This window comes from Heliangelus exortis, chromosome 4, assembly GCF_036169615.1.
Source record: "Heliangelus exortis chromosome 4, bHelExo1.hap1, whole genome shotgun sequence".
In the NCBI taxonomy this organism is placed as follows: domain Eukaryota; kingdom Metazoa; phylum Chordata; class Aves; order Apodiformes; family Trochilidae; genus Heliangelus; species Heliangelus exortis.
This window is the reverse complement of record NC_092425.1, coordinates 7052825-7071147: the sequence shown is the minus strand read 5'-3', so window position 1 is coordinate 7071147 and position 18323 is coordinate 7052825. Positions and strand designations below refer to the sequence as shown.

General features: G+C 38.4%; 1 protein-coding gene across 21 annotated transcripts in view; it reads left to right on the top strand.

Annotated features, from left to right (window-relative positions):
* The window catches only part of PDLIM5 (PDZ and LIM domain 5), a 121245-nt gene that overhangs the window by 32706 nt on the left and 70216 nt on the right, over window positions 1-18323 (top strand). For all 21 annotated transcript variants that reach the window (XM_071742804.1, XM_071742808.1, XM_071742803.1 and 18 more), the window contains one exon: window positions 8661-8812. In XM_071742804.1, coding sequence (XP_071598905.1) covers window positions 8661-8812 — 152 coding nt within the window. The remainder of the gene's footprint in view (window positions 1-8660; window positions 8813-18323) is intronic.

Below are 18323 nucleotides of genomic sequence, written 5' to 3'. Positions count from 1 at the left end.
ATTATTTATTAAATGATTTGTCTTTCACAAGTTAAAGTTGCTTTTTTCATTCACTTTACCAGAGGAACATCTCATAGGCATTAGTGCCTTTACACTTACAATGTGAAGCCTCAGTTCCTGTAGCATGGTTGAGCTGGAGAAGCTTCTGCATTGTGATAAATTGCTCATTGCTTCTGCACTTTCTCCCTGGATGCTGAGCTGCTTGCTGAAAGGAGAGCTGACAGTAAATGGAGCTCTGGGTCCCCAACTTTTTTTTTGGCTGTTGGTTAGAATATAATGCTAACAGAACCTGATCACCTTTTTTTTTTCTTTCTTCCTTTTTTTTTTTTTTTTTTTTTTCCCCAGTTAGTGACCCTTAAAATATTGCAAAACTTTGAGGGGAGTAGGTGTGGCAGCTCTCACTGGTGTGCTTCAGGTTTTACCTTAAAAGAGGACTTCCACAGCTTATGCAGAGTGAGTTTGGGCTGGCATTCAGGTGAGCTGTGCTCCTGGACAGATGATTTGTGCCAAGAAGTCATACCCATGGTGCCTGAACTTGCCTCTGTTTTCCTCTTTACTCCGTGGTGTAGGTTATAATTATGTCAGTTCTTTGAGTTGGTTTTTACATGTTTCTGCATGCCTGCTTTGCTTCTGGATAGGTGGAAGTGAAAGAGCTGGTATATCATGAGGGATTCAATTTGTAGTAGTGTTTTCTTGCCACTGGCTGTTGGGTTTTTTTTTTTAGATGAGTTTTTTATTTTTTGGTTCCCCACTAGCCTCTCTCTGCTTTGCTTTCACATGTGGTGTTGCTTCATTAGTTGCATTTCCTTCCCGCTGCTGCCAAGTACAAGGCTCTTCTTTTTCCTGTCAGAGGGACTCCAAGGCAAAACAAACAGGATACCTTTAAATTACACAGTGTAACTTCTAATATTTTATTTGTATTCCTGAACTGGATGTTCTGGAAAGCAGAGGGTGATTACATCACGTTTGATACGGGAAGAGTAAATCCCAGGAAGAGGTACTAAATCATAGGCCATTAAAATCTTATGAAAACCAGATGACACTACTAAGGTTATTAAGGAGATGGATGTTCCGTTAGTTGAACTAATTTTGTCATCTGTGAATGAATTAAAATAATCCTGTCTCGGAGGGGAGTAAAGAAGCTATTACATTCACTGCAGACATCTTCATATATATGGCCTATTCAGCATGGAAATTAATTTCTTCCTTGAAAGTAGCTGAGCTCAGACCTTTTTTCTGCTTCACATTTAGACTCCATTAAAGAATACTAATTCTTCTTTGGTCTGGATTTGTTCGGGATGCCCTAGCAGCACAGCTGACATAGTAACTTTCCAAACTGTTTATTCCAAAGGAGAAAGAGACTTGAAAATTCTGTTCTTACTCAAATCACACGGCTCCCAAGGTGATGCTTCCTCAACAGTCCCAAGTATTCCCATGCTATGGTAGTGGGGTTAATTTGTGGGGGCCATCCAAACCCCCCTGGCCTTATAACTGGAAGAGAGACTCTCCAGACTTGCAGCTTCCAAAAGCTGAAGCAGCCACACAAAGTTTGCATTGCTTTTCTAGCTGCATTTTTGTTCCATTTCCTCTTTCTGTCTCCAGGAGATATTAAGTAGGCAGTAATTTTTACCCACTGGCATATAGTCTCCCAGGGAGAAACATGGATTAGCTCTGTAAACTCTCTGAACAGAAGAATTATCTTTAGGGAGAAGACAGCCAGTTAAAATAAATGGGGCTCTGAGGCACACCAGCAGCATGAGAACATGACCGAGCTCCTTGGGAGAAGGCTTGGTGAGAGCTACTAATTTCGGGTCTTAAATATCTGCAGACATTCTGGCACTTGACTGTAAATCATTTTCCATCACTTAAGTATTTGGGAAACATATATTTTTGGAATTGCCCACGTTCTTCTTGCAGATACGATTTTAACCACAATGTCTGAATTATTTTGCCTTAGTCCTTTTGACAGTTTGTTTTTTTGTGACATTATTTCTTCTCCAAATCAGGGCTTTAGTTGGCTCCTGTTATTCAGGGGACCCACAGATAATGCTCATCCCATCTCACTGACAGTCTTTTACCTCTTTCTTCTTGTCAGTGCTTCATATGGCTTGGAAAAGATGTTTTTAACCAGATGTTTAGCCTCGTTAGAGGTACAGTTACAGAAAGTACTTTATTCCTTGTGCCAGGTTAGTGTGAATTTTGGCTCAATAATCCTTTGAGTTTCAATTTAAACTTGTATGCCAGTACATGAAGAAGTTTAAGCTACATGTTAAACACATTAAATTTATCAGAACTTAGTGTTTTGTGTGGAGTTTACTGCTTCCACATCATACGGGCAAGTTCAAAAGCAGGGATCATCCTTTCTAATAATTGCTACTGAAGTTGCAGCAGTGATGCTATTGGTGTTATGTCAAAAATTAAATCTGAAGGCACATTTGGTGAAGTTTTTTTGCCTCTGCCTCTTGGTCTGTTTTAAGGCAAGTAAAGATGAAACCTGCTCATAGAAGAGAAATGCAAGGAAATAATCATCAGTCAAGCTGTGCCAAGTGAGAGAAGTCACCAGTTAATAACCTTTCTGGCACTGGTGTGTGGTGAAAACCATTCCTGCTTATTAGCAACCTGTTCAGATGCAAGCTAGGGTAGCAGAGGGCTGCTGCTTCTGCTTTACCTTCTTGGTACCCAAGTTAAGTAAGAAAAAAATAATAATAAAAAAAGAGCGTGTGTCCAGAAGGCCTATGCTTTGTGCAGTTATTCTATTTTTTAAACCTAATTTATATTTGGGATCCTTTTCTGCATCAGCACAATTTCATGGAAGAGGAATTAACACTATATGGTGCCTCTTCTGTTCTTAAGAGCTGACATCCTCTTGCTCCTCTGTGGGTGTGGAGCTCCATGTTTGGTGCCTGCAAGGATGGACAGTGAGTGATGGGTGTCTATTTAATTTATTTAAAGTGTGAAAGCAAGTTAATTTTTCTTTTTCTTTGTGGAGGTGCTTAGCCTAAATATTGAGGACTTAAATGCAGTAAGAACAAAATTTGAAGAGGGCTGAAACTACTTGTGTCTTGTCTAAAATGGGTGAATCCCCAGGCATGTTCAGCCATGCTTGTGTAGAGGCAAACCTCAAGCTTTGTGTTACGTTTTATATGACATAGTTTCTGAATGTTTGACTACCAGGATACACAGCACAATTGTATTAAAATGTGTGTTGTCAGGGTTACTGATGAGGGTAAATAGCAGACCCAAGAATGAAAGGCAAGAGGTGGTTTTGTGGGTTCTTAGCTGGCAAAATGACTGAATGCCTGTGGGCTCTGCCCATCCTTTTCATGCAGGCTGTGATGAGATGAAGAGCTCTTTTTTGGCTGTTACAGCCAAGATACATCCGTGCCTGGAGGGAAAGGGATGAAGCAGAACTGGAGGACCTGGGAGGAGAGGTTTGCAGGCATAGGTGGCCTTTTGGGCAAGGCTGGGATGGGCTCTGCTGATGGATTCACAGCCAAGCTGAGAAGTATGATGGCCTGATACTTTGTATATACATTTATTTCCTTACACATTATTTTAAATTATTATTGGTGTGCCCTGTGTGCCTTAGGTTGCAGCTTTATAAATCAGTCTGGAAACAGCTTTAAAGTTATAGGGAGAAAAAGGAGGGAAATGAAAACTTAAAGGAGCACACATGGGAGTACAGCCACGTGGAGGAAGGTGAGGGCAGGTTTTTCTGTCAGTGATATGTAGCAAAATATTTTGTTAATCAAAAGGGTTTTTTGACCTAAGCTCATTTGGATCCTTCCTTGATTTGGGAAAACCTTCAGCTTATTTGCAGGACTACCTCATAACCCCTTTTATAGCTGGTTGTGTCAGAGGTTTCCGCTGCAAACCCTGCGTTAAAGTTCTCATAACTCAGCTGTATAAACTTGATCTGGACTTTAAAATTGGTATGTATGTTCTTGATTTGGAAGCAAGTATCAAGACTGGCTGGCTGATCTGTTGGCTATGTGAATAATAGTGTGTAGTCAAGGCTGAGAGGAATATGATACAGCTCTCAGTTTCCAGTGAGCACAGAGGAAGTGTATTTGCCACAAAGAGCAGGTGCTTCCGTGGATTTTTTTTTTAATTTTTTTTTTTATTAATTTTTTTTTTTCCATGCAGAAGTGATAAGCTAGATCCCAAGTGTCCCAAACTCATTGGGAGCCCAAAATGTGAGCTGGGTGTTGCTTCCTTCCTGGCAGGAGATGACATTCAAGGGTTGGACTTGATGATCTCTGAGGTCCCTTCCAACCCAGCCAATTCTATGATTCTATGACATGGGTGGTGCTCAGGTGTAAAAGCAGAGTACACCCTGGTGTGTATCTCTGTTTGGAATGTATTTTAGGACAGTATTTCCGTGTTTGGAATTATGAGGTTGAAAACAAGAAGAACAAAAAGTGGGTGGTTTGTTTTTTTTTTGTCAAACAAAACTGAAATGTAGTATTAAACGGGTGATTTTATTTATGTTTATTAGAAAGTGTCTGGATGGCATAAGTTGGCTTTTGGCCATGCAGATGATTGCTACTGAGGGGCCAAAAAGATGTTTGCTGCTGGGGGCTGTGGGAGTGATTGGCCTCAGCAGGTGCCTGATAATGAAATCGCTCTTCTTGCCTCCCCCTCTCTTTCTAAATGAACTTCCCAGAGTATGGAGACATAGAACTCCAGTAAGACAAGAAATCTCTGCTTTGGAAACTTTGTTGCTTTCAAGTCTGCTGTGTAACATCAGAAAAAAGAGTCCTATTTTTTTATAGCTATGATTCCTGGGTGATTTTTAAAACTTTCCTCATACCACATTAAAACAGATCCATCAAGGATTTGGAGAATTTGCTTAGAGGTTACTTTGATTCACGGGTAGCCAGTTTTATCATTGTAATGTCATGCTCTTTTGTGCATACATTTAGTTGCATTGATTCCCTTTGTTTGCCTATGTGTCTTGAATAAAGAAAGGTATGTTTAAAGCATATGCTTTTTTCCTACTATGAATTAGGTGGGGTTTTTTTTTGTCCATCAGTTTCCAGTTCTTTTGGTATTTAAGCATAGGTAATGCTGTGGTTTCCTGGTGACTGATGGTAGATTATTTTACAAAGTGAAGGTTAAATTTGCAACTGTAGAACAAAATGACCAAGAAATTATGGTATAAAAGTAGTAATGATTTATAAAAAAAATGTCAAAACTTACTATACATTAGCACCTACATTTTTTATATCTTTTGCATCTGAATTTTTCAAAATCTAGGTTTAAAAAAAAAAAAGAAAGAAATTGAATTAATTACCATTATGATAAGGAATATGGGAAAACTTTCTTTCAATTTTCTTCTGAATATGTACATGGCTTTGGTTCAGATACAGACACAATTTTGCATACCGAATCCCAAGTATTTGTAAGAAATTATTGTTTGTAATGGTAATGCACAGTTAGAGAATCTAAGAACTGTCAGAATTAAGGCTCCTGGAGTATAAGTAATGTCTGCAGTATGGAAAAGATCCTTAATTATTTCAAGTGTTCATTAGAACACGTAGTCCTCCTGCTGTGTTCAATGTAGATATTTGTTTATTTAACATAAATGTTCTTGTGATTATATTCCTCTCACTTCTGTGGTAAAAAGCTGCCCTTGTAGCTTCAGTCCCACTGGAATTACAGATGCTGAGTGATCCACTCAGGGACTTGTGCTCCAGCTGAGATTTCCTAGAAGCACCAACCTCCCATCTCTTGGTTAATCAGATCTCTTATCCATCATCAGTAGGTGTTACTTGGAAGTCTTATTTGCTGTATCTAGATAAGGAGATTACTTCTGAGGCATCCCTCTGCACATGCTGTGCTTCACACACTTGTCCAGTAATTTGTTCCTTCTGGTTTGTCTGTCACAGCCTCCCCTGGATAAGGCAGATTCCGTCCCCTGCCCCCACAGCAGATCTTGTGGACATTGCCATGGGCTCATCATGTTTCTCAGGACCTGCCTGTTTTTTTGCCCTCCATCAGGGTGCATTTTCCAGCCGTATTTTTCAGCTATTTCCAGCCTGGGGTTTGGCTGTGATGATTTTACCACTGTCTCCCACATGTGCTTGCAAAGAATTTCATCCCCAACAGGCAAGAATTTCAGAGTGACCTTTAGAAAGTTTGGTGACTAGTCGAGGGTTGTTGTGTTTTGGCTGTCAGAATCAAACAAAACCATTATTTTTGTCTTAATAATTTGTTTTATTTTATACTTCTTGGGATGCTGAGGCTTCCCCTTCATCCCCATGAAAATAGTTGCTCTGCAGTCTTGCTGCTGAATGTCTTGGTTGCTTTTTTTGTATGAATTACAATGTGTGACCATCAAGCACACCTGTGTGTGTTCAGAGAAAACTAGATTTTTATTAACTTCAGCAGTCCAATCACAAAGCACAGTGATCTGTTTGACCTTTAGGTTTAACACCCCTCCATTCCTCTCCCTTTTTCAGACCTTGCTGACAAATGTCAGCATGCCATAATGTATTGCTCTAGGGAGCTGTTTATGACAGGTTCCACTCCTTGCCCAAAGCACTGAGGATCTTTTCCTATAAATAGCTATGCTGGTCATAGCTTTCTATGTGCTTGTAGGGTTCCCTGATCTGTCTTTTATTGTAAACCAGGTCTCTTAACTCAGTTGTTGGGTAGAGACAACAAATTTTGGAGGAATTTTGTCTTTCGCTTTGAAGCTCTTTGTAAAAGGAGGCAGCAAACAAGTTGTATTATGAATTTAGCAAGTCAGAAGTTTTTCTGAAATCAGTGTATCTATATCTTTGTCCTCCACTTTTCTTCCTTGCGTGGGACTTTCTCTACTAACTCACTTGTTAGCACCCTTTTGCTTCAACTGGGTAAAATTGCTCTGTTGACCTATATAATGCTGAGGGACTGGCTGCTATTTGGAATCTGAAAGATGACAGGTCTAAGGTTTTCTCTTTCCCCAGAATGATGTATTTGCTAGCATGGGATTAACACTAAATGGAAGGATTTTTCTCATTTTTTAATTTGGTTACTAATGATTGATACTGAAGTTGTTTGTGGGGCATCAATTGATGTTGACAGATACCAGCCATGATCCACTGAATGGGAAATTTCCTGCTTTCAGTCTACATGGTGTCAAATTATACATTTTTTTGAAGTATTACATTTGCATAGGTCTTGCAGCATCAGGCAATACTTTTTCCTCTGTTCAAGTCTCTGTCTTTGAATGCTGTCTGATAAGTGTCACAGCTGTCAGGGACTACAGTCTCTTGAGATTTTGGGAAAGCCTTAACCATATCAGGTAGACTGATGGGACATTTCCCAACATGTGACTGTTCATACACCTCTCTGCTGGCAGGTGAATGTTGTGGAGACTGCTGACTGGACTTTGTGGATGCTCATTGTCAAAAAGAATCACAGGGAACCAAAAATGCTTGGTCCCTACCAAATGAGCTGAAACAGAGGTGGTCAAAAAGCAACAGAAATTAAAGCCTTCATTTGAGATGTGGATTACTAGAGCATGGCTGTGGCTTAAGGTGAACTCCACCTTTGGAAAGAAAGGTGAAGTAATTCTGCTGTTTGCAGCACCTTCCTCAAATGTAGAACTTTCTTCAAGAAACAGCAGCAGGGTTGCAAGCAAAAGAAAGGGTTGTAGGGTTTTGTATGAATAGCACAAGCATCTCCAACTTCTCTGCTGTAAGATTTGGAGAAATATCAGGAAACACAAAGGGAATTTGCACTATCCAAGACTTTTTGCAGGCAGCTTGAAGATGATTAGCATGTTGAGGACCAGGGATATATATGTCAGTGCATGGATCTTGCCATGTATTGCTTTATTTTTATTTCTGTTCTTGGGAATGAAGTTAGTTGAAATTCAGAGACATCAGCTGAAAAGATGAATTTATTGTTCAATCGAGGTCAATAACGTGAGCTTCATAAAGGTTTCTGTCGCAAGAATTTTGTTCAATTGGACCAAAAGCAGTTGAGCTGAACTTTGGCAGTGATCTCCATCAAAAAGGCAGAATGCTCAAGAGACCTTTCTTATTCTGGTCTGAATATACTGTGGGTTGCTGCAGGCTATAAACCTCCTGAGGGAAAGGCAAAACAAAGTCGTGTAACTGGTCTGTCTGTAATGCTGAACTTTTGACTTTCTAGTAGTTGCAGATGGGGAAAAGTCAGCTACACTTTAAGTGAAGCCTTCCATGCACAGGACCAGTCATTGACAAATAGATAAACTTTGAAGAGATTGTTTAGATGTAAAATCTAAAATGGAAAAAGCAGCTGAAATGGAAAAAGCAGCTCTGTGAAAAAAATACAAGAGGCTGGAACTTGGCATCCAGTAAATTGTGTGTGCCTGTTTGTATTTCTTGGTGAATGTGCACAACTTCCATCCAGTACAGTAGAAGTGGAGGTTGATTTTGAAAAATAAGCAATACTGTGTAATACTTTTCCCTGTCATTCAAGTGAAATAAGAACAGAACCTATAAATGTTGCTTCACCAGTAAGATAGTGTAGTAACTTTCACAGAGAGAGAGATATTCACAGGGGAGAAGGTATGTTTGTTTTTTTTTCTTACTATGAAAGAGCACTGTGAATAAGATCCTGTGGTCCTGTGTTCAGAGAATATAAGCAACCCAAGTTTTTAATTTGCCATTTTTGTGACATTTCAGCTCAACGACGGTGGTAAAGCAGCCCAAGCACACGTGGGGATAGGTGATGTTGTTCTCACCATTGATGGGATAAGTACAGATGGAATGACTCATCTAGAAGCACAAAACAAGATCAAGGCATGTACAGGCAATTTGAATATGACTCTGCAAAGGTAAGATACCTTTTCTCTCTTTTTTTTTTTTTTTAATAGAGTTATGATGATTAACAGTTGTTTGGAGGATAAAATCATGTAAGTGGTTTGGCAAAGAGTGAAGTAGTCACAGTTGAAAGATACGCTGATGTAGTCTGAAATGTGGCTTGATTTATAGCATTTTAGAAAACTTATTAGATGTTAATTATGTGAGTTGACAAAGACCTTTTCCAACCTTCTGTCACTGAATGAAGTTTAGTTCCTCTTCCTTTTGAGTCTGAATTTTGCTAGCACTTGCTTAATTGAAACCAGATCTTATCCAGGCTGTCTTTTGCTCCCCCTCTCCTGGCTGACTGACTGGGGGGACTTGTTTTTTTAGGTCAAGTCCTACATCATAATTTTTGTTGGCAAACGGAGTGATGCATTTGAACAGTTAACTCCCAATTTAGATGTAGGAAAACTCTGCAGCTCAAAGCCATGGAGAGGTGTTTCCCAAAGCAATGCTACTGTTTCCCAAAGCAGCTGCCTCCCTTCTCTACTATAGAAGCTACAGCTTTGTCTGGTCCCTCCACTCCTGATACCTATATTGAGTCTCAGCATCTCTCTGTTACCTATTTTGGGAGGGGTTGGAAAAAGGGAGCAAGATGGGCATGTGCAGATTATTGGATCTGAAGCAGGAAGAGCAAAGAATTTCCTTCAAGCTTTCAGAAGTCTCCTCAAGCTAAATAATGGCTTTTATTGGAAAACTGCTATTTTTATTTAAACATGTGAGTGAGCATCTTGAAGGAGGGTTGTTGTCTGAAGACTTCACAAGAGGAGAACCATCTTTTCCTGTTATCAAAGAAAAGAGAGGCAGTTGCACCCTGTGCACTGCTGAAGGCAGGCATGAGCAGCAATGCAAGTTCCTCAATGTGTGGTTGCTGAGAGTTATCTGCTCACCAGTTATTAACTTTACTGGCAAAACAGTCTTGTCCTTACCAAAAGGACAACCTCTCTCTGAGAGTTCATCAGTGTAAGAATAAAAGATGACACAGTTGTAGCTCTGAAAACCATTCAGCTCCCCAGGGTGGTGATGCATCTTCCCAGCCCTATGTGACATGGAGCTGAATGGTTGCTCAAGTGCTTCCTTTTCTCAGAGGTTACAGTGGAGCCTTGCTTGTTGGTTCTTGCTTTTCCTGCTGTCTTTCTGTCCTTTGGTCCTTAGGTATCCTCAATAAGGGATTTCCTCTGCTCAGCCTCTGAGGAAAGGAGTAACTTGTGGTGTGGTTCATGCCTAGGGCATCTTCTCGAGTGAAACTTGTAAAGTTGGCATCAGAAGTTCCTTGATGAAACAGAGGTATTATACCAGCTCATCAGAGGAATAATGTGTTGTATCTAGTGTGACGCTTGCTTTTCTGTCTCCCAGTGAGGCAGGCACTGGTTTAGAAATGCACTTCCCAGTGCACCACTGAGTCACTCCATTAGGCAGCTGGGAGTGGAGGGGTTTGGCCCACTTTCTCCTGTTGCCATACATTGAGGGGCAGGGTTAATACCAGATAGAGCAAAGGAAACAGCAGGTGTGTCTCAGTCAGGCAATAACTTGTCTGAGGCTGCCTCTGGTTGGGTTCAGTGGTTTGAAAATTGTATTAATCATGAGTTAGCCTGATCTCCTGTTCTCACCCTCCTTACACTGACTCACTGGCGTGGGGTAAATGACAGCTGAAGGCTACACCAGGATCAGAGGAGCAGAAATCAAAGGAATATTCTCAATCCTGGCATCTGGGGGTGGGACAGATGTCCTGTCTGGTGGCACTGCTGGTCTGTTGGCTCATGGGCTCAGCTGTTTCTAATTCTGCCTGGATCCTATGAAACCAAAGGCATAGACTCTGCTTTCCCAGCTCCTCTGCCTGCTGCTCTCATTGCTGTTTAGTGCAGGAGGTTTGCTGCAGTTGTTTATTTGTTCTTTTTAGCCTGGGAGAAAGGGTTCCTTGGTGTCAGGCTGGCTCACGCTCACTGCAGATGCTGGCTGCCCCTGGGAAGAAGAGCTTGAGACTATAAACAGGCTGGCAAGATAAGCTATTTTAGTATTGATGGATCTCAATAATTAAATTCTCATGATCTTTCCTAAAAACAAAAGCAAACTAAATGAAATATTTTAAGCTGTTATTGTCCATGAGCAAGGTTGAAGAGATGCTGTCAATGGGAAACTGAGTTGGCCTTCAAAATACGAATTCTTCCCATAACTAGGAAAACCTAAAACTTATCTAACTTCTTTTTTTAACTGCTTTTAATTATCTTCAGGGTTTTTGGTTTTCTTGACACTTGCCTGAACTTTATCTACTTCCGCACAGAAAACTAATGGCATGAGCTAAAGTGCAAAAATGTTGAGGGTAATTTTAAAACACATTTAAATTCTTTGAGACTGCTCTAGGTTGCTGCTGCTTTAAAGAAAGACAATGGTTGGTTGGTTCAAAAAAATTGACTGAGCTTGGGCTAATGGCTTTTGCACTGTGACTATGTTTATGTGCTTTTTTAATAAAATATGAAAAAGAACTCAGTTTGATCAAATTAATTGTAGAATATATTTTATAAGTTCAGTTTGCTATGTTTCTGGTGGTAGCACCAAGTGACCTTTACTCTAAGGAGTCCTGTGCACTCCAGTGAATGCCTGGATTACATGTGATCAGTTATAATTTGATACAAATTCATGTAGAACACATGAAAATCTGTATAGTGGTGCAGACTTAAGTGTAATGTGAAAACAGTGGCAACGTGCTTCACTATTAGATGTATTTTGACTTGATCAGCTTTTGATCAAGTTCCTCTATTGCTTACGTACAAAGGAAAAAAAGATTAAAATAAGGGGCAAGACGTAGCTTGCTTAGGAGGTTGGAATGGATATTTAAATCAAAACTTTACAGGTTTAAAGCAGTATATTTATGGAGGCAGATATGCACAAACCTCTTGTGGAAAACCAGTTTAGGTGTCTTGTAACTTGTAAATGAATGTTGGCAAAATATTTGAAGGGAGAATAAAACCTCCCTTTTTTCCTGTAAGGCAATGCTGCATGTTGGGTTTTTAAATATGGAATAGTTCTCTGCCTCTGAAAGGAACTGGACTAATAGCTGTCACAATTTCAAGACCACTTTTCTTATGTAGGAATATATAAAACTGTGCTTACCAGCCATGTACACTGTATAACTAACATTTGCATGTGTTGTCAAGAATTTTCAGGTGTGTGTCTTTAAAATTAAATAGTTCTGTAAGCAAGTCTTGCTTCATTTATTATGAAAATTATAGTTTTCAAATTGTGAAAAAAAAATACAATTTTGGTGTGCTATTTTTTTTTTTTCAGTATTAGTTATGGTTTAAAATTTTGGGGGGGAGTTTGTTTTGTTTGTTTGTTTTCTAACATGCAATTTTAGGTTACTGATTACTTGGTTTTTTTTTAAATGTAAAATGTATTGCATAGTGAATTTTTTTGTATGTGTCCCTTCCACCCTGAGATCTTGCTCTTTTGCACCCCAATATTTTATTTTCAGTAAAAGCTCCTTCCTGGTTCCCATGAGGACAGATGAAAACCAGATGCTTGATTTTTGGATATATTTTCAAGTTCAGGAACTTAGCATGGGTTCCATAAATAAATCTGTAAGTTGCTGAACAGCTCAGAGCCACCACCTATTTTAAATATTGTTTTTGGGGACTGGTTTCCCCAGACTCTTCCCTTAAAGATTCTTTGGAAGAAAGAAAGATAAAGAAATGTGTATTTCTACTGTTATATGAGATCATGATATCCATGAAACTTCTGAAGAAAGTGTCAGTAAGGAATACAGGGGTAAAAGAAAAAATACAGAAGACTCTGGATTTTTCTCTTTTTTTGGGGGCGTGGTGGTTTGTATTATAGACCTTATTTAGCTCAGTATTTTGTGAAATAAATCTGTACTTTTTAAATCTGTGTGCTTTTTTTCATTCACCTCTCCCTGTAAAGTTAGATATAAATATCTAATTTTTAGGATAGGATTGCTTATCTTGAGAAGGAAAAGGAGGGTTCTTCAGAAATCTTTCTGAATGCTGTAGCTGAGCAATGAAGAGTTAATACAGTTCTACTTCCAGCTCTTCAATGATTGACCAAGGATTTTTGCAAGTGAACCTGCAAGTGTTTTATATTGTTATAAAACAGTAGATGAATTTCAGCATATAGTTTTTGGGTTTGTTTTTTTTTTTTTCCTTAAACCTTAAAAATCACAGGGTTGCCCAGATGTCACCTGCTGGGTATTTCCAGTGCCCTTCTTGACAAGACTCAGAGCCAAAATTCAGATGAGCCTTAAAACTGGGTTTTGCAGTTTGTAACCTCAAGTTTTTAAAACTGATGCTTATTTTATCTGCCTGCCTGGGTGTGAATCTTTTATCACACCATTTTACTTCATCTTTAAAAGTTACATTCAGTAAATGTGAAGTCTGGACTTTTAGCTTAAGAACAGCTGAAATTCTCATGATCTGAGGTTGGGTAATGGTGAAAAAATGTTAGGGATCATTTGGTTTGTCTTTTGTAAGGTAACTTTTCAAGTTATCCATTTCAGAAAGCATGGCTCAGTATGGTTTTTACTTAACTATTTTTATTGTTCCCAGAATATTACAATTTATTGCATTGAGAGCCCTGCTCTGCTTTGGAAATGCAGAGGAGGAAGAGTATTTTGCTGTGTGAGGATTTTGTGTACATGTACAAGGTAAATGGACCAAATGGATCCTCTTGATCCTGTTCTGGAGTCTGGGAAGTGAGATGTTTGGATGTAATTCACATTTTAAGAAAATGGAGCCCATTGCTTCTTAGGTGTTGCAATAGTCACCTACTATAGGTTAGTTGTAATTTATTTAGTTTTGCAAAAATCAAACCCAGCAGTGCAGGGAATGGTATCATAAATCCCAAGAGCCAGCCCAAGACACATTGCTAAAGGGTTATATGAAGTTGAATTTTTAATTGTCTCTATAGAAATGTGAGAAAATAGTATAACCACTAAATAAAATGTCAGGAGAGTCTATTGCAAGAAAAATTGGAGGAGGAGCAAGTAGAAGAATACAAGTATAGACAGGATTTCAAGCTACTAACAATACAGTCTTCACTTGAGATGATGGTTAAAACTCATGCTTTCAGGTTTATGAGTCATGGGTTCCTTGGGGCAGATATTTTGTTTCCATAAACCTTATAAGGATGAGCTTTAAGAAAGCTATGGTAAGAATGCATTCGGAAGTCTTATTTTTGTCCAACTTTGGTTTACTTGTCATCATCATTTCCCTTACTAGAGGCATTTTTCCCTTAGTTTTGTACTTCAGCAGTTTGGTTTTTTAGCATATATCAGACAGTTGTCTGTCCTGTGCCAGTTCAACATCAGCAGTAAATCAGTTGAAAAGAATTTTTGATTTAATTCTTTTTTCTGTCATATTATTTTGTATATAAGTCTTCTTTCAAGGATGCCAAAACTGAGTGTTGTCTGCTTGAGGCAATAAGCACCATTATTTGCTTTTCAATGACAGAAGTGAGACACAGGAAAATTACAAAGCTCAGCAGAGGTCATATGGCAGAGAATATGAAAAAAAAAAGTATATATATGGTTTAGTTGCTAGTTAAAACCTGAAGCAACCCATTCCTCAATCTTAGCTTGTTACCTTCAGTCTTAATTCTATTTTTTAGTAATTATGCCTGAAAATAAACTGTCTCAAAGTAGTGCCTCCTGAACAGTGGTTCACTTATTTATCTATGTTACTAAGCTTTGAGCTGGTGCTTATTCCAGATGTAGTTCACTCAGTGGAGCCAGAATATAACCCTGTGAGACTCTACTTGTTGAACTTTCTGTTACTGATCAGAGTAGAAAACATTTAACCTGTTACTTATCTGTTGCTGATGCTAAATGGTCATGGCCTCCTCCCTGCCACATGCGAGCCTTTCAGCAACTTGAAGCCTAAAAGCTGTTGGTTGAACCTTTTTTTTTTTTCTTTCTTTCTTCCCCGAGAAAAAAGAGTCAGCTGTCAAGGTTTTCAGTAGCTTGTAAACTGAAAGCAGTGGAAGTTTGGGGAATGAATTTAACCAGATTGGTGATACAGGTTCAAATCTTCCTTTCCCAGCATATTAGAGCTCCTGAGTCTCTTTTGGTTTATATAATTTTTTTGGGAATTGAATGGAAAAGTGTTTCCAAAGAAACAAAATCCAGGTATGCAGAAATAGTAAAATGTGGTAATGAAAGAGTCTTAAAACCAAAAATGTTTTTGGTTCTGCATTCAGGCCTGCAGAAGAGGACCTGCATGACCAGGCAAGAAAACTGATAAGGGAAAGGATCTCGTACAGCCCTTGGACTTTATTGGTTAAAAATATCTGGTGACTTGTTCTGTAATCCCTCCCATGATCTCCAGATTCTCTATTTAAGCAGCACTTAAATACACCCTGTGTTGTCAGAAATTTTTCTTGAGGGGGTGGAAGGATGGAGAGAGCTGTACCAGCTGGGCTGTAATGGGGGGATCAGCCTGGCAGGCAGCTGGATCCCTAAGGATCTCTGGTGCTGCAATAGATGAGAGTTTCTAAAGAGTGTTCAGTTTTTTGAAGTTGATACAGTAAATATAGACAATGGACAATGCCAGATGCCAAAGGTAGATCACTATTTACTGAACACCAAAATGTTTTCTTCAGCTTTTAAGTTCAAAGACATTTCTAAGTCTAATTCTAAGTCATTCCCCTCTGCCCACCATCATTAGTTAGAAGCACAGGGGAAAGAAAGGGAAAAAAAAAAAAAAGGTAGAGAATATGAAGCCAAGACACACACAATGTGGGGGAAGGTATGGTGGTTATTCTCAGTTTTTTGCTTCCAAGGAAATGCAAAATATCACCTTTTGAATTGCAGCAAATTGACCAGTGTGCTTTTGAGGATTTTTCTGGATGCTGTGTTGTGGTGGGCTGAACCAGGGAGCAATCTAATCTGTATTTCAAACCAGAAATATTTGGAAATTAGGTACTGGCTTTATCTTTTTGTGTGCTGGGTGGCCAGATGCCAGTACACAAGGTGAGGACCAGTTTGCAGTGCTCTGCCTAGTGGTAGAAGATAAGGTAGTGATAAACTACTGCTTGTGATTGAAAATAACTTTTTGCAATGCCAGTAGTTTTCTCCTGTCTTTCAGAAATCAAAAAAGTCAAGGTGAGAAAAGCACCTTTGTGGGTGTCACCTAATGTACTCCACATGGTTCCACTTATGTATTCTTACTGTAAGCAAGAACTACCATTTGCAAGCTGAAATGTAATAAAAAATATGTCTAGGTTGACTGCAGGGGTAACTACCCTTATTGGAAGTCTGAGCATTTCCTAACAGTAATGTGGAAGTTGCAAACTACAAGTTAGTTTTGCTTGTCTTCTAGGTTGATTTCTATATCTGGTGTTTAAAAGCTCTTTTGTTGCTATTGAAGGATGGAAACAGAAGATGCTCAGACAAACATCTCCATGTTGAAGAGCTCCAACTCTTCCTAAGATACCTTTAATAGCATAGTAGTAGATTGAGTTAATTTCCAAAGCATTAAATATATATATTTAACAAAACCGAGCTAATTTTCATTATGAAAGTCTAAAAATTTCTTGAAAAGCAAAGGAGTTAGTTTTGCTGACATTTGAGATCTATGTGATCTAAAATAAAACCTCTTCTTTTCAGTATGTAGAAGTGCCAAATTCCTAAATGGGGAGAAAGTGCTTATTTTTAGCTGACAGTACAATAGCAAATAAGCCTTTTTGTAGTCATTATATCCCATGTTACACCACAATTTTCAAGGCTTTTAGTGGCCATATAATTTGCTCCAAAATTTTTGGTTTTTATTATCTCTTCTTCTCACAGACATGATGCTGAGAAAGTGTTTTGTGTTTTCTTTCTGGTTTTGGGTTTTTTTCCCCCTCTTTTTGTATTTGTTTTGGCATGGAGGAGGGGAGTTAGTTTTCAGGTTTGGTTTGGGTTTGTTTCAAGGAAAAGGCAGAAATCAAGCCATTGAATTCTTAAGATTTTGATGGCTGATAGGCAAAGCTCTTCGTGTGATTTCCTGCTTAAGTTTCTCCTAGTTTTTCTGAGGGAAAGCTTTATAGCTGTGTTTCAGGAAGCTCTTTTGCTAACTCTTTTCCTCCCATTTATAAATAATCCTCAGAGGGCATTGTAGGTTGGTTTTTTTTGTGTTGTTTTTTCTTTAATGAGTTACAGCAAGCCATCTGAAAAGTGATATTCTTAGGATTCTGTTATATTTTGTTTAATTTCAAGAGGTTTTTATGTAGTACCATTCTCCAGGGGGCCTTTTGATGCAATTCTGGCTTTCATTTCCTTATTTTCTAATGCACTTCCACAGTGTTCATGGTGAGAGTCACCAATACTTCATAAGCACTGCAGCATAATACAGCAAAACCATTTTTTTTGGTTTTTTTGTTTCTGTAGTAATATTACCTAATATGTGTGGCAGGTAATCAGACCTTTTTAAAGACGTTGTATTACTTGCAAAATGTTTTCCATTAGTGATCTTGATATTTCAGCTGTAATTTTATTTGTCAGAACTGATTTACTGGTTAAGTGCAATGTCTACATTCCTGTTTTCTGGTTCCATTGCTGGATTTGCAGCAGACGTGGTCGGATTTAATGTTTTATTTCCTAAAACTAGAAGTTTCCTCCTTTTCTCACACAGATAACTTTTATCCCCTCTTCACACAGTCAGATATGATCTGTGATGCTTGATATCTGTTGAGACTCGTGAGAACTTCAACAGAAGATACTAAAAAAATTGAAACATCAGGATGGCCATTCAGTTAGGGTTGACTGCTGCCAATCAATCATTTTTGTTTAGTTCCTTGTGAACCAAAGTGTCTGTTTTCTCATCCCAGGTATTGTTAAGAACCTCACTGTCCAATATTGATTGTTGCACTTATTTTTCCATTTCCATGACGTGGCAATTCTGCTTTGACCTGGTAAATAATATTTAGCTTTGGGGGTTTTACTTCCTGAAGTTTCCTACAAGGAAGTAAAATAAATAAAGGAAATAAATAAAATAAATAAATATATAAACATAAATATTAAAAATATATAAATATAAAATATAATATTTATATTTATATTATATATAATAAAACAAATATTTTAAATTTAATTATAATTTAATATAAAATAAATATATTTATAAATATATTTATAAATATAAATATTATATATATATTTATAAATAAATAAAATGAGAAAGCTGTGCTCTTGCATGCTTTGGTGTCAAACACACAGTAGATTTTCATTGCCCTGTAAAACAGATCTGTGAGAGCTTCATCTTCTAATGCTGCTGTTAGTTCAGTACTCAAAGTCAAGTCCAGCTTTGCCTAGTGGTTGAATAACAAAAACCTGTGTGTACATCAATTTTTACATCCCCACCACCACCTCACATTTTCTGACGGGATGTGTTTTGGCCTGAGACTTGAACAGGATCTGTTTCAGTGGACGTGTTCTGCTCTCAACATTAAGGATGAAAAATCGTAAGAGAACTGGAAACCTCTAGGGATGGCTTT